Genomic DNA, 14,017 nt, shown 5'->3' with positions numbered 1-14,017 from the left:
TCATCGCATTGCTTCCGTTACTGATTACAGCGAAAAAGTAAACAAATTCATAAAATACAGATAATTTAAGCGTTGACTAACGTAGTACTCGAATCTGCTCAGCTTTATTACATTTATCATAGTTATTTTTTTTACACGGCAAAATGTTTCTAAAGAAGTAGTCTAATTAAAATGAAATCTGTCAAAAGTTAGATTCGCAATTATCTAATAAGACCTGATACGTTATTAATAATAATTAGTATATTAACTATTTTTTCAAACATTACCTTACACAAGAGCGCGTAAACCAACGTTTTATTCCATTTGTGTGATTCAATTGAGAAAAGAAAATTCTAATACATCCTGTAAATATTTTCTAAATATTTTCTGAAAATTTCTTTGTGCATATACGTACGTTGCTTCAGTGCGTCGCTTCGGGATAACATTTTTGTAGCGCAAATGTCGCGAAAGTTGACACAGTTCAGTTTCTTTTTGTACTCCGAATGGAATCAATGTTACATATAAAAACAGAAGTTTTTTGACGAATACAAAATTCTGTTTTCCGCGCATTTGTCGAACAAAGGCTGAGTTTCTAAATTCATTGCTGAAAATCTATAATATACGTTACGTGTACTATAGATTTCCAGCGCTGGAAGTCTATAGTGCACGTAACGTATACTATAGATTTTCAGCGCTGGCAATGAATTTTTAGAAACTCAAGTGTCGACAGCGATTTAGCCGACCCTGAGCCGCGCACGCGCTCAGCCAATCGCGCGCGTCCGAATTGCCCCACGTGACGCAAGCGTTCGCTCTCGCAGAGTGCACCGTGCACCGCGCACCGTTGACCGTTGAGTCGTTGACTAGCGTAGTGCGCAGTGCGCGTCCCACCATCGCTGTCGTTTGACGGCTCTTTTTTGTGATTAGGCGAGGACGAGAGGGCAGTGCGGTTCGGTGCGAGTGGTGCGGCCGTGCGGTGCGAGTTCGAGGGTTTTCCCGCTGTCGCGGTCGTTTCCGTGGGTCTCGCGCGAGTCAAGAAAGGATAGAGTGAGGGAGAGAGAGAGAGAGAGAGAGAGAGAGAGAGAAAAAAAAAAGTGGGGACGTAGAACGGGACCCGAGAGCGCGTTTACAAAGTCCGACGTCCGACGCCGTCGAGTCGCCGTCCAGTCGCGGAAAGATAATACGGTCGAGTCTAGTCGGTGACTAGTTTTTCCCGCCGGATTTTCGCGATCTGGCGCCAGCAGCAGCCGTCCGAGTCCGAGGCAGTCGTCCAGGAACGGCGGCGGTCGGTCGGACGTGTCGCTAGTGTGTATAATACGTCACGCACGTGCAATACCGAGTACCGAGATCCGTCGGCTGAGTCGGCTCTCTTGTTGTGTGTGTATATACGTATACGAGCGTGTGTCCGTGCGTGCGTCCTGTCCTGTGTCGTGCGTCGTGCGTGCGTGCGTAACACCGCTCGCAGTCGGTTGAGTCGGTGTCTCGAGGAACCTCTCGCGGGTCCGAGGAACGGTGGAAAAGGAAATATATATTCGGCGAGAGACCGCGTGCGCGTGCCCGCGCGGATCAGCATCCCGAGTGCGCGGTGAGCGGCGGTGAACCGCGGCGGAGAGGACGACGTGTGTAAGCCGAGAAGGAAGAGGAGATTAAAGATGAGCAAGACGTGCGCCCGCTGCGAGAAGACGGTCTACCCGATCGAGGAGCTCAAGTGCCTCGATAAGGTACGTAAAGAACACGGCTCGCTCGAAGCGCATCCCTCTCGAGTTCTGATCTCCCGAGAAAGGAGTGCCGCTCTCCCCGGGAGAGATGTACCGTTCCCGTTCGGCCCCATTGAGTAGGGCTCGGCCCAGTGGCGGCCTTCGCGCCACGCCGGTCGACGGCCTTCCTCGTCGTCGTCGTCGTCGTCGTGCGTGATGCACGCGTGTTTAACGTCGTGGAACGCTCCGCGCGCTCGCCGAAGGGAGCCGTCTACTTGTTGCGTCTCGATGCGGCGCGGCGCGACGGACGGAAAGTTTCGTTCAGTTTCATTCAGTTTGGATTAAAAATCGAATAAATGAATACGTATACATATGTATGTAATAGTTTTCAGAAGAATTGGATAAAACCTGGAAAGAGAAGCCGAGGAATCCACTTGTTGCGCGCCGCGCCGTTCTCGCGACGCGAGAACAAAAGTACGCTTGGCGCATAAAAGGCTGCGAGATAGCTCCCCGCGTTCAGCGTGTCAAAAGGATGCGAGGACATTCTGGATGTTGTACGTTGCCGGGATCTCGATTAACTGTATTATAACACCCGTTGAAAGCTGTTAGACCGTTACGAGGATATAAATTCGCGTTTGTTTTCAGTTCGAATCTCGAATAAATAAAATCTATAAGTACGGTACTTCAAATGGTGCATGACGAGAGCGTGGGTCAAATTTGGTATGCCAAACATGGATATCAGAGAGCCATATTTCGAGTGATTTTTAAGCCCGATAAATAAAAGAGATACAGAGGCGAGAAGATAAAGCAAAACGTCTTATCTCTTCCTTTTTTGGTTACATTCACGTTTATTGTCTTGAAGAACACAAGTCTCGATGATTCTGTCTTCGTAATGTTTATCCGGCTTGATTTGATACCCATAGAACGTTCCAGATGAATACAACAATGATAGAATTATTCGATAAAGTTTTTTTGGCACTTGCTTTTAAATTTCTTCAAGCTCGCCTAAGCTTCAATAACGTTTACCTAAGAACGGAGTCTATATGGAACTGGATAAATAAGCGCTAAATTGCATCCACGTTAAACGTTTTTTTTTTAGCGCGCATTAACGTAGCAACGTTATTGTCTGAGATTTTATTTTCCGATCGTTGTAGAATGTGCAGTCTCGCTCATGGCATGGCATAGAACGGGTACGCGGCATTTTTTTTCGAGATACACGCAGAAACGGAGTGGGAGTATACATGGCAGGATGTACCGTTCGCGAACCGATTGCAATGGTTCAACTGAACGTTATAACTGGTATCTATAAATGTAGATTGCGGAAGGCCTAACATAGTTGCATAGCTTTGCTCTTTGGTGTATTCCACGCATGAAAAAGTAAATTACAAATTATAGGAGGAAATAACAACGAGAAGGGATATATACGAGAGAGTACCTGTAAAATTAAAAGAGCGTATCCGTGCGTTTGTTTTAGTTATATATATCTTTTATTTCATTTTATTTATGTATTTTGTATTTACGATTAAATATTTTTCAAGCATTTTTTAAAAGCAGTCACGAGGTGTACAGCACCGACACATTTCGTGAGATTATCACGTTGCTTACGTGTTATCTACGTATGCTAATTATCTACATACTTTGTATTGCATAATCATGTAACGGTATTCCATTATATATCTACTTAAACAAGTACATATGTACTTGTAAAGTATGTCGACTATTCTTCGGGCAATTTTTAGGCACCAAGATGATGCTCGTTCTCGTTTAGCTTCCCTCGTTTCTACGAATTCTTGTTTGCCGCCATTAAAAATAAATATCGTTGAAATTTATTTCGCTCTATCCCGTCATTCAAGCGGAATGTAGCAAATAATCTTTTGCTTCATTCACCGTATGTACCAACTTCCGCTTCCGTCGAGGATAAGACCTTGAAATGTCTCGGATTTACGACTCGCGTTTTGCTCAAAACTGTGAAACCGTGAGCGAGTTTTGTGCGGGAAGTGTGTTTTTATCGCGAAAGACCGTGACGTTGCAATTCCCATTTACTTCCATTCGCTGTGCTAATTTATCCGACTTTATTCGCGCGAGAGACCGGAGTCTGGAATTAGTCAGCCAATTAAAAAAATTTTAACTTAGTTTTGCGCTATTTCGATAATTTGCTTTATTCCAAAACAGCTTCATAAATATATAGGTTCGTATATTTAGCCACGAAAATGCAGGGAGATATACTCGCAAATTAACTATAATTTTAACAGTTTCTCTTATTTTCAATTTATTTACTATTATACGACAGGATTTATACAAGCGAAATTGTATTATTAACACTTTAAACTCTGTAGAATTAAAGGATTAACCAATATAGTGCTATTGTACGAGTCTGTTGCGTACGTAGAATTAGCATGTTTTTATCTTAAATACGACGAAATATTATTTAGGAAGGATGTCGCGTAAAGAATTTATTTTACGACGGAAAAGAATTGTTATTTTATCTACAATTAATACGTCCTTAGTATCTGATTTCTTTTCTCGCGGCCGTTGTCGGGAAGATTGACACATTATAGCGGACCGAAACTTTTTTTGAGACAGATTACAGGATGTACCGTTCTCGTTTAGTTCCGCTCGCCGAGCCGTCCTCAGTTCCATTCGCCGCGATATTCTCGTTTATCCTTACGTTGAATGACCGATACTGAGCGCGGTCTCTGCATACAGAAAGAGAGACGGGAAGAGAAGAGAGACAGAGAGAGAGAGAGAGACTCTTCTCTTCAGTCAGTTTTACGCCGAATCTTTCTTCCATATAAGCGCAGACGATAGCTCTGCACCAAAGATTTATCTTTTTTCCCGCGTTAGAAATGAACTTTGGAGTGAAGTGCACGAACTTTGGAATCTCGTTACGTCAGTGCATCTTTATTTAGAATAATCCGTTCGCTGTCGCTTTATGGTACTTAATAATAATCGTTAATCTTTATATGTTTATTTACTACGAATAAAAAGAATTTAGATTCCTTCACTCTGAGAAGGGATTTGAATAGTAATTAACTTTGTTAGGTTTCTTATCTATTCTTACGTATCTCGTCCGGATGTTCGCGATTACACGAATACTTACTATTTATTTAATCCCTAAATAAAGATAGAGGCTCCTGGCCCACAAACTTCTACTAGAAAATTTCAGTTTCTCTAATCAATGAGGAACTCCAATTTTATTTTTATTATTTTTTATATGATTACTTCGGGGCTACATAATATGATATTTATTATAAAAAGGAAAAAAAAATATATATATATATTAGCTGGTTACATGCACATATGCTGTACGTGTTTGAAAAGTATCTTATTTGTACAGTTCGGTACTAAAGGGCTGATAAAAAAAAACTCGTTAGGTGAGTTAACGGGGTTTTTTTTAATCGCGTGGGCGGCATTCAGCGCCCGAAAAACGAACTTCGGGCGTTCGAGAGGAGATAGAGCAAGTCAGGATCCTAAATTTGGATGTGTATCATGCCGCACGATCGCTACGTTGGTTTTCTAAATCCTCTCGCGCGTCGTTGCATGCGTCTATCGCATGCTCCATCCATTTTTGGTGTCTCCCGCAAAGAGAATGAGGAAACACTTCGTCACAGCGTGAGGTTTACAAAGGCAAAATAAAAAAAGAATATTCTGATAAATAACTAATCCGTTTCAATCGATCTATTTCTTTAATGAAACTTACCAGAAATTATATCGTAAAATTTGTTAGGGTCTGAAAAAAATTATTCAACTTCAACGTGGGATCCAAATTAATTTTTTTATTTTTTTTTAAATCTTGGTTTGCGAGAGCTTTCCAACTTAGCAGTTAATGCTTATACATATAAACTATTTTATGTATTATATAAAATAGCATATATATTGTCAAAAGTAGTTAGTAGATATTTTTTTTGTTCACTTGGACTACTTGTAAATTACTTTGCATGATCGTGCACTTTTACACGTAGAATTGTAGATCGTTGTTTACGCTCGAGTTTACGCCTGTTTCCATCACACGTTCGCGATGTTTCATGAAATTGCGCGGTTGTAAGTTGCAACTGCGTCTCTTTCCCGTCTCCTCGAAGGAACCCGAGGAACAGAGGAGGAAAGAGAAACGAAAGAAATGGAAGAGCGGCGCGATACGAGAAGGAATTGAGACGAGACGCATTACGTTACGCGGTCAACAGACCGAAGACGGATTATAAAGTGCACGAGGGAAAATTAAGGGGAAGGGTCTAACGAAGGAAAATGTTCGTAGCTAATCAACTTCTTCTTCGCGTTGGACGATGAATTTTTCTGTGAAAACTTGCAAACTGTGCCTTCTGAATTATTTCTCTCTCTTTGAGTTACTTTCTAGTGGTCTAATCAAATCCAATGTAATCCAATCAATCAAATCTAATCTAATCGATTTTTTTGTATTCTTGCAATTAGACGAGAAATCCGTAATTTTAATATTCCGCTTTTTAAACAGATAGATATTTATTTAACCCTTAAATGCCATCCGGTCCAGCGGACCTCAGACCCTTTACAATGATATATTTTCAAATGTTTCCCCCAAAAATGGAGCTCATGCTCCCATTGATGATAGTTGAGAGATTGACCTACCCGGTTGTACACTTAGCGGGAACTCAGTTTACTTGATTTTTTATACTATGTTGAAATTGAAATTTTAACAATATAAGCACTTTATTCTCTTTTCTAAGCCTTGAACAACATTGAAAATAATTTTCATAACTAAATATCAAAAAATCAATGAGTAAGGAGACATTTTTCATGCTGGGGTCTTTTAGACCTTATGTGTCATTTACGAGATTCTTGAGAGGTGTGGCATTTAAAGGTTAAGACGCATTTTATTTCTTTCATTGTATGGATGCAAGAAATTTTGAGTATTCCATATATTTTTACAATAGACAGTTATTATATACATTTGTTTTTATTAGTATATCTCACGGGTTTTCTTAATTATTGCATTATTCAGTGGTATTGCATTATTCAAGATACTTATCGTCTTACTTTGAAAAGTAAGAATGATAATAAAAGAATACGCGAGATATTAAATGAGATATACTTAAGAATATATTTAAATTTATTATATGCTTTTTATATGACTTTTATTTGTTTACTTTTTATTTTTTGTTGTGCAACCCGCATTCAATACGGCACGCGCGGTCTAAGTTATGTCGACCAGGAGCGATTAATTTACGTTCTATTAGTGAAGAGCAGCAGCTACTTGCCGTTTCCCAATCTCCCCTCTTATCTCTCGTGCCTAATAGGTACACGTCTTTTAATCGTAAATAGCTATTATTATTTTGACCGTAGTCTCACGAATATCTTGCTTAATGCTTTGATGTTCTTTCATTATTACTTTCTTTCTCAAATATGTTAAGGAAAAATGGAGAGAGGAACTCAAAAGTTCTATTCTAATTTCTCTTTCTCGTATTTATTATAAACCAAGATTTTCTCATTACGGTATTACTATACTATAATCATATGTTCAAAAATTAAGAAAACCTAGAAATATTAATTATTTCCTAGAGATCTTAATTATCTATATAATTAGAAGTTAATAACGTATATACTGTGCAGAATGATCTATACATAAGATATGTATGTTAATATCTGTATAATTTCTATAAACAAATTGATTTGTTCGCTTATTTTTAATAAACCTCTAAAAATAATTTTTATTCGCGAATGAGGATGGTAATATCGTTTGCGATATGAATATCCAGCGTTCAACCTGCAGCAAAACTGCAACGAATTACGAGCTGAGGCTACCCGTTGCGTGGGCTTCGCAACAGGTGGGAGTCGATCTAAACCTGTTGCTTCTTCTCTGTTATGCTTTTCTCGAGAAATTCACCGATTCGGAGAATTCGCGACAGAAAGCCATACCGTATTGATAAAACGTAGCTTTACGCAACCGAAATATTACATGTTTACGTCGACATAAATTGAAATTGTCACGCGTTTTCGCATTCTTTACGCGCGAACGAAATCCATCGGATTATTAATTTTTACTCATTATTTTGATCAATTGCGTGATTAATTATATAGTAATAATATCCTCATATTCTTATTACAAGCTAGCTACTTACAAATTCGTTATGGCTGCGCAAACTTTGGATACTCAATTTAGTCATATAGCGTTTAATTGACCGCAATCCGACTAAACGACTTCTCACTTTTCTGGACCCGTTGCTTTTCAGTCATTAAGTATTCCTGCTATGCCAACGATGCGGTGCGGCATCCGGTTGTTCCCACCGTCTATTACGAAGGCATGAATAGCGATTACATAGGAAATACACACATGGCATGCGATTTTTTAAACACGCGGGAAAAAAATGTAGCTATTTTTAACGTTAATAGTTCGTTTAATAATTCTTTCTCTTTGCGGCCTACCCATAGATAAATCAATTCTAATCTATGTTACCATCACGATACACAATTTGTCAGGAATCGCACTAACAAGCGAAGAACATGAGACAATTTAGCAATGGTATTCCGCTGGTGGTAACTTCGTATATAGTAACATGATTTCTAGTCAAACAGATAAGACATAGACCCACTACGAGGTCACATCTAATGGCTTGATAATCTGCTTGATAATTTTGTACTAGGAATTACATGATATAAATAATATCTCGATATTTTATTTTTAAATAATAATTGAGTATTTTTCTGTAAGGATATACTAATTTAGATGGATCCTCTGCTGAACAATGAATTTTTTTGTCGATTTTTAATTCTATTTTTAACGTGCTCGATTGAATATTTAAAATATTTTTATTGGGTTTAATTCCATGATTGTAATCGATGTAAATATTCAATGAAGTAATTTGCATTACGTTTGTCACGTAACGTTCAATCTCCAGCTCGTTAGAAAGGTACGCGAGATCGGTTGTCATTGTTCCACCGAATACCCCCTACTCGACAATTCACTACGTAGCCGAACTTTCACTTTCGGCGATAATATCGATTTAAGCGCCATTCTTCCTTGGCTTTTCGACGAAAATATACTTCCGCGCGGTTGATGTAATCCCTTCTTTTTAACGAGTAACGCAATCATTACAAGGAATTTCGTACAGCATGTGGTTTGGCTTTTTACTTTCATAATAATTGCTATATAAATACGGTATTTAATATAAGAAGTAATAGATATCTTTTAGAAATAAATTGTTTACGTAATTATATATCTAGTCCATAATGTAATGAGCACCGGATGCTGTTTGGCGGCAAACAAATCACGAAGTTTTATCTTATCGCAAGTCATCGACGATAAGAATAATGTTATAGAGCACTCGAGTGCGACCATTATCGGATTCTTGAGTTTTTTATATGCGTATCGGGGCATTAAATCGCTTTTCACCTAAGCGCATAATTAAGGTCATATCCCATAGCGCCGTCGCGCATTTAACGCCGAGCGTATTCAAGAGATGTGAGCGGTTTTGCCGCGCGCGCTGACCGCTCTCTTCTTAATCCAGGACACCGTATACACAGCAACTATAAATAAAATACCTCTTGCGAAACAAGAGCCTTGCACAGGCGAAAAACATTCCGAAATCGGATGAAAGTGCTCGGTCAAGAAAGCCAAGTACAGCGTTATTCTCCCTATGTAGATTTCTTATCAGGACTGGTGCGGTCGAACAATTCTGTACATTATAATCTTGCAAACTAAAAGCAAGCCTATGTATAACCACGTTTGCACGCATTATAATAGTGTACAAAATAATTTAATTGTTCTTTATTCGTAAAATTTCAGTTTTGGCACAATGGAAAGTAGATATCTTGTAGGCGCAATTTAAAATGCGTTTCTGTAAATTTTTGATCATCTTTGTGTCTACTTACTCTTTTTGTACGATTTGTAGCGCATATTGCGATCTTTTCTAAACTGTAAAGCTTCATTGCAAGATATGTATGAAATATGAACGTTAAAATATGAGATCAATTTTTAACCACAGGCATACCTGTGTGTTCAACAATACAGTTGTGTTTGTTACAAGCATAACATGTATCTTGCCGATCGCGCGATACAAATAAGGTACCTACCGTTGCATTCATTACCAGTCGCATTCCGACATTGTCTCGTGAATTGACACCGGTGACCTCGCCGTCAAGAAATCGAAACGTGCCGCGCTTCGAAAAAAAGAAATTCCATGCCGACAATGTTTTATTTAACACTGCTACGTTTTGCTGGCCCTTTACGGAATTAAGAGCGAAAGTGTTCGATAAAACTCTTCTTCGTGATGCTTCGATCTTGCAATGCACGATTAAAATCGTGCTTTTGCTTGCCGCCTACTCGATTTAACCTTTCATTCCAGTTAAAATAAATGCTGATGTTATTGACGCGTATAATTATTGACCAGTTGACTTTTTTTTAAGTGAAAATAATTACTTTTATGTTGATATTTGTTAAAAAAGAATATGATTTTCTCTTTTATAATTGTAAGACAACAACTTTTCTAACAGTCTTCTAACAACTTTTTTAAGAAGTTATAAATATAACTATAGAAGCTTTGTTACAGCTGGACGTTTAGTCTACTGAAGTTATAGGTTATAGTTTACTGTATATGAAGACTAGTTTAAAGGCTCGCAAAATTGTTTTATGTATCCGCTACCTTTTGTCCTCGCAACTATTTTCTAACGTATGCGGCTTTCGAAAGGATCATTAAAACACATTGCGGTGTGCCTTCAGCTTCCTGCTCGCGATGCGATTTTGCAACGAAGGAAGTCTTATGAGAAAATCGTGTGCTACTAACGATTGTAAAACGTATATAAGAGAATAGCTAATGAGCATATTTATTCAAGTGACTCCTTGAAATCCTTGAAATGTATAATGTTTTCGTTCCAATTCAACATTAAATTATTTTTTGCTTTTTACGCCAAAAGATATTTAATAATTGAAAAGCTACTAATTTTCCATCCACCAACACGAGGATATAATAAGGAAGTTGCACAGTAGACTCATTTCATAGTAATGAATCATCTCGTGTTTCGAGACTATCAAGATCGAGTTGTCGGGGACTGCAGCGTTCTCTCGCGATCTGTAACCTTTGTCGATTCCTGAGAACGGCCTTGTCGATTGCCTCGATACGACTACGATGACCTTCGATTGTCTAGATTAGTTTAATAGATGGCTTGACGCGATGAATAAAGCCGTACGTGTGCTTCGTCCAGCTGCAACAAAGCTTCTTACACTCTGGAGAATTAAATTTATATTTTCATAAAAAAAGCAATCGCCTTAATTTAATTTTTTTATAACAGCATTACGTCGGCTTGAATATAAATTCAGCATGACTAACAAAAGGATGTAAGTTTGAGATAATAATGTAAAAAAAAATATCGACGAAGTATAAGAAAAGTCACAAAATTTTTAAAATTAATATCATTTTTTCGATACATATTGCTCAAAAGAAACAATTCCTATAATAAATTAGGAAATATGTTACAATATAATAACCAAACATTAAAAAAAATTAGAATTATATATTATATATGAATTTGTAAGTTGTGTAATGAAAAACGGAGATGTATACTGTAGAATATATTTAATCATTAATATCAATTATTATAAATAAGATATAAGCGCCGTACTTGCCGTTCAATATCTGATATTCAACTTCTTGGAGGAATTATCGTGAAGTATATTACCAAATCTAGGAATAAATTGCAAACTCATCAAGAGAACTCGTATTAATCTTACCGTAAGCTTCGTAATAACGTTTCGCACATCATCATGCCGGTTTGAAGAATCTTAACGTGTCTCGTAATGTTTGCGAGGAGAGATTATGGGAGGATGATGATACGCACAGCTGCTAGATTGCAGCAAACGTATTTGGTTAATGCCCGTTGCACTGTACCACGTGAAAGCCATGTATCTTATTTATCAATGGCATATCGGGTATAACGTGACAAGGTTGAGTGCTATTTCAAGAATCTAACTAAATGTAGTTTAGTCTTTTCGAGATGGGTTTCGAAAGGGTTATAATAGATGCACTTTTAATACCGTTAAGCAGTCCGGAGAATTTTATCTCGGGTATTAAACGATTGTATGTCTTGCTTTTATCAGCTCGTAACTCCGCGAATTAGGTCGAAATACATTGTTATGTTATTTATCCATGATTCTCTCGGGAAACAGCGAAGTCGTTAATAGTGATTTGCGAGGTCATTGGTCATCATAGCTAATGAAATAATTATCTTCTCCATATGTGTAGGACGGAATATTTGAAAATGTTGTCGCTGGTCTTGTTCAGAATAGGATAACTCATTTTTGTTTGTTTATTAATTTACAATTTTATTTATTTTATTTTGGTTGAAACGATTTTGTATTACTGTATGCGGTTATTAACCCTTCGTCAGCAATCATGTTTTTACTAATTCGTCGTTTGGGGTCGTTGTTCGAACACGCATTGACAGGAACCGGCGTCACCGCGGCAGCGAGAAATTTCTCTACCATAAACTTTTTTTTAGAGGGGGAAGGTACCAAACGCCGCCTTCTTCTGTGCGAAAAAATTCAAGAAAGAAATTTTGCTTGGGTCAAGCCTTATTGCTGAAGAGTTAATAATGGTTTGAAAATTCACGAATAATTTGGCTAAACGTTTCTATATCGGTCTGCTATATGCGCCAATTAATAATAAGCGAAAACTTTCAACAGACTTGAAACTTCTTCCTATGATGGCTAAATTTCTAGCCTAATATTATGTTTTCTTCTTTTAGAGAAAAGTACTCTTCCACACAAAAGTTGTAATTAATTTCGGCGGTTATAAATACTGAAGAATATCTCGTTAAGAGAGAAAGATTATTGCGAAAAACCGTGATAATTGCGCCTCATTAATGACATACGATTATCTGTATAAGAAATTAGATTGCTTTCATATCGATATCATTATTATGAAATATTGACAGTCCATAACATTGCGAATAAGGACGCAAGATATCATTGTCGTGCCGTAATGTTATCACCGCTAATAATACCAATCGTTACTTATCGCTGACGTTCATTTCCCGCAAGTGCAGTGCAATAAAACTTTATGTGATGAAATTATTCTGGTGAAAGTAAATAATTTATAAGCATATAAGCTCTAAAAGAATGCGTTAGAAAAATTAAGTAGGATACATCTCGGTCTTAATAAGATTCGTAGAAAACAGACCCTTTTAATATTTATAGAAGCACTTTTGTAATACTTGTTGATGTAACCGCCGAAAGCGGTTGATGACGAAATACGCTGCACATAACATTATATCAGATTGTGAATCGGATCAGGTTTTATGCCAATTGAAATTCGAAAATTCGAGCGTTATATTAAGCATTTTATTTATTTATTTTTTTCCAATTTTCTCCGCGCTGCGCGTGTTACGCAATTGCGTGAACCTGACAAATCGACGTGGAATGTCAATAACAACGTTTCCTTATTACAGACATGGCACAAGCAGTGTTTCAAGTGTCAGGGCTGCGGTATGACCCTGAATATGCGGACGTACAAGGGTTTCAACAAACAGCCATATTGCGAGGCGTAAGTATAAACGTTATATGTCTTCGTACTTGACTTCTCGTCTACATGATTGTGTGTACCTCTCGTGTCTCTGACGAAATCCGCGTTCCACTTTATTGCAGAAAGTCGACCCATGAAAACTGCTGTTTGGCGAGCCGAATTGTTTGTCGCGTTCTCCTTTTTTTTCTGTCGTATACCGAACTGCTTTTACGCAACCAAGTTAATCGCGGTAATTCAACACTTATTGGCGACAGCTATTGTCTGGGAAAAAATTATAATGAAGCGCAAAATGCGTGAACGAGTTCATTTTTTGCGCTTAATTTCTTGCACTTTATATTGTAACGGAGAAGAGTGGCTATGCGTTTTATGTGTTTTTTATGACTATTGTCATAACATTTTAATATGAATTTAATTTCTCCAATTCAACATATCACATACCTCTGTCCTTGTTCATTTAATCTAAGAATGCGCGAATTATCTCCGTAATTACTGACTACTTGAGAAGAAACATACCGTTCCCGCATTCAAGTGCCATAAACGTCATCCTCGTGCAGCGCCGAGATAGAATCCGAACGCGCTAAATGTTTATTCAAGATCTTTAAACGCGCAATTTGATTTCGCTGCGAATACGCTCGGCACTCATATGGGAAAGGAAATGCAACATTGGTATTAGCGATGCTAATGGCACACGCACGCGCCTCGCAGGCTCCTTGATGCACGCGTAGCAATAACGCGACGTTTAATATCCGGTGAACAAATGGGCTGAGAGGACTCTCACCCCGCGAGAAGAACATACGAGAGGAAAATAGCCGCTCGCGCTCGGTTCGCGCGATTGCGAATCTCCGATGGTTAAACGCACAC

The 14,017-nt window shown here is 38.2% G+C and overlaps 1 protein-coding gene across 3 annotated transcripts in view; it reads left to right on the top strand.

The window, feature by feature from the left end:
- Positions 1-862: 862 nt before the first annotated feature.
- The window catches only part of LOC112457954 (LIM and SH3 domain protein Lasp), a 28,603-nt gene continuing 15,448 nt past the window's right edge, over positions 863-14,017 (top strand). The window contains exons 1-2 of one of the 3 annotated variants that reach the window (XM_025021294.1): positions 863-1,697; positions 13,083-13,177. In XM_025021294.1, the coding sequence (XP_024877062.1) occupies positions 1,629-1,697; positions 13,083-13,177 (164 nt within the window). In that variant the 5' untranslated portion in view covers positions 863-1,628. Of the gene's footprint in view, positions 1,698-2,123; positions 2,228-13,082; positions 13,178-14,017 lie in introns of those variants that run through there. The other 2 variants (XM_025021296.1, XM_025021295.1) reach the window with 2 other exon arrangements.

This window comes from Temnothorax curvispinosus, unplaced genomic scaffold (genome assembly GCF_003070985.1).
Source record: "Temnothorax curvispinosus isolate PA1 unplaced genomic scaffold, ASM307098v1 QBEX01008507.1, whole genome shotgun sequence".
In the NCBI taxonomy this organism is placed as follows: domain Eukaryota; kingdom Metazoa; phylum Arthropoda; class Insecta; order Hymenoptera; family Formicidae; genus Temnothorax; species Temnothorax curvispinosus.
This window is presented reverse-complemented; position numbering and strand designations above follow the sequence as displayed.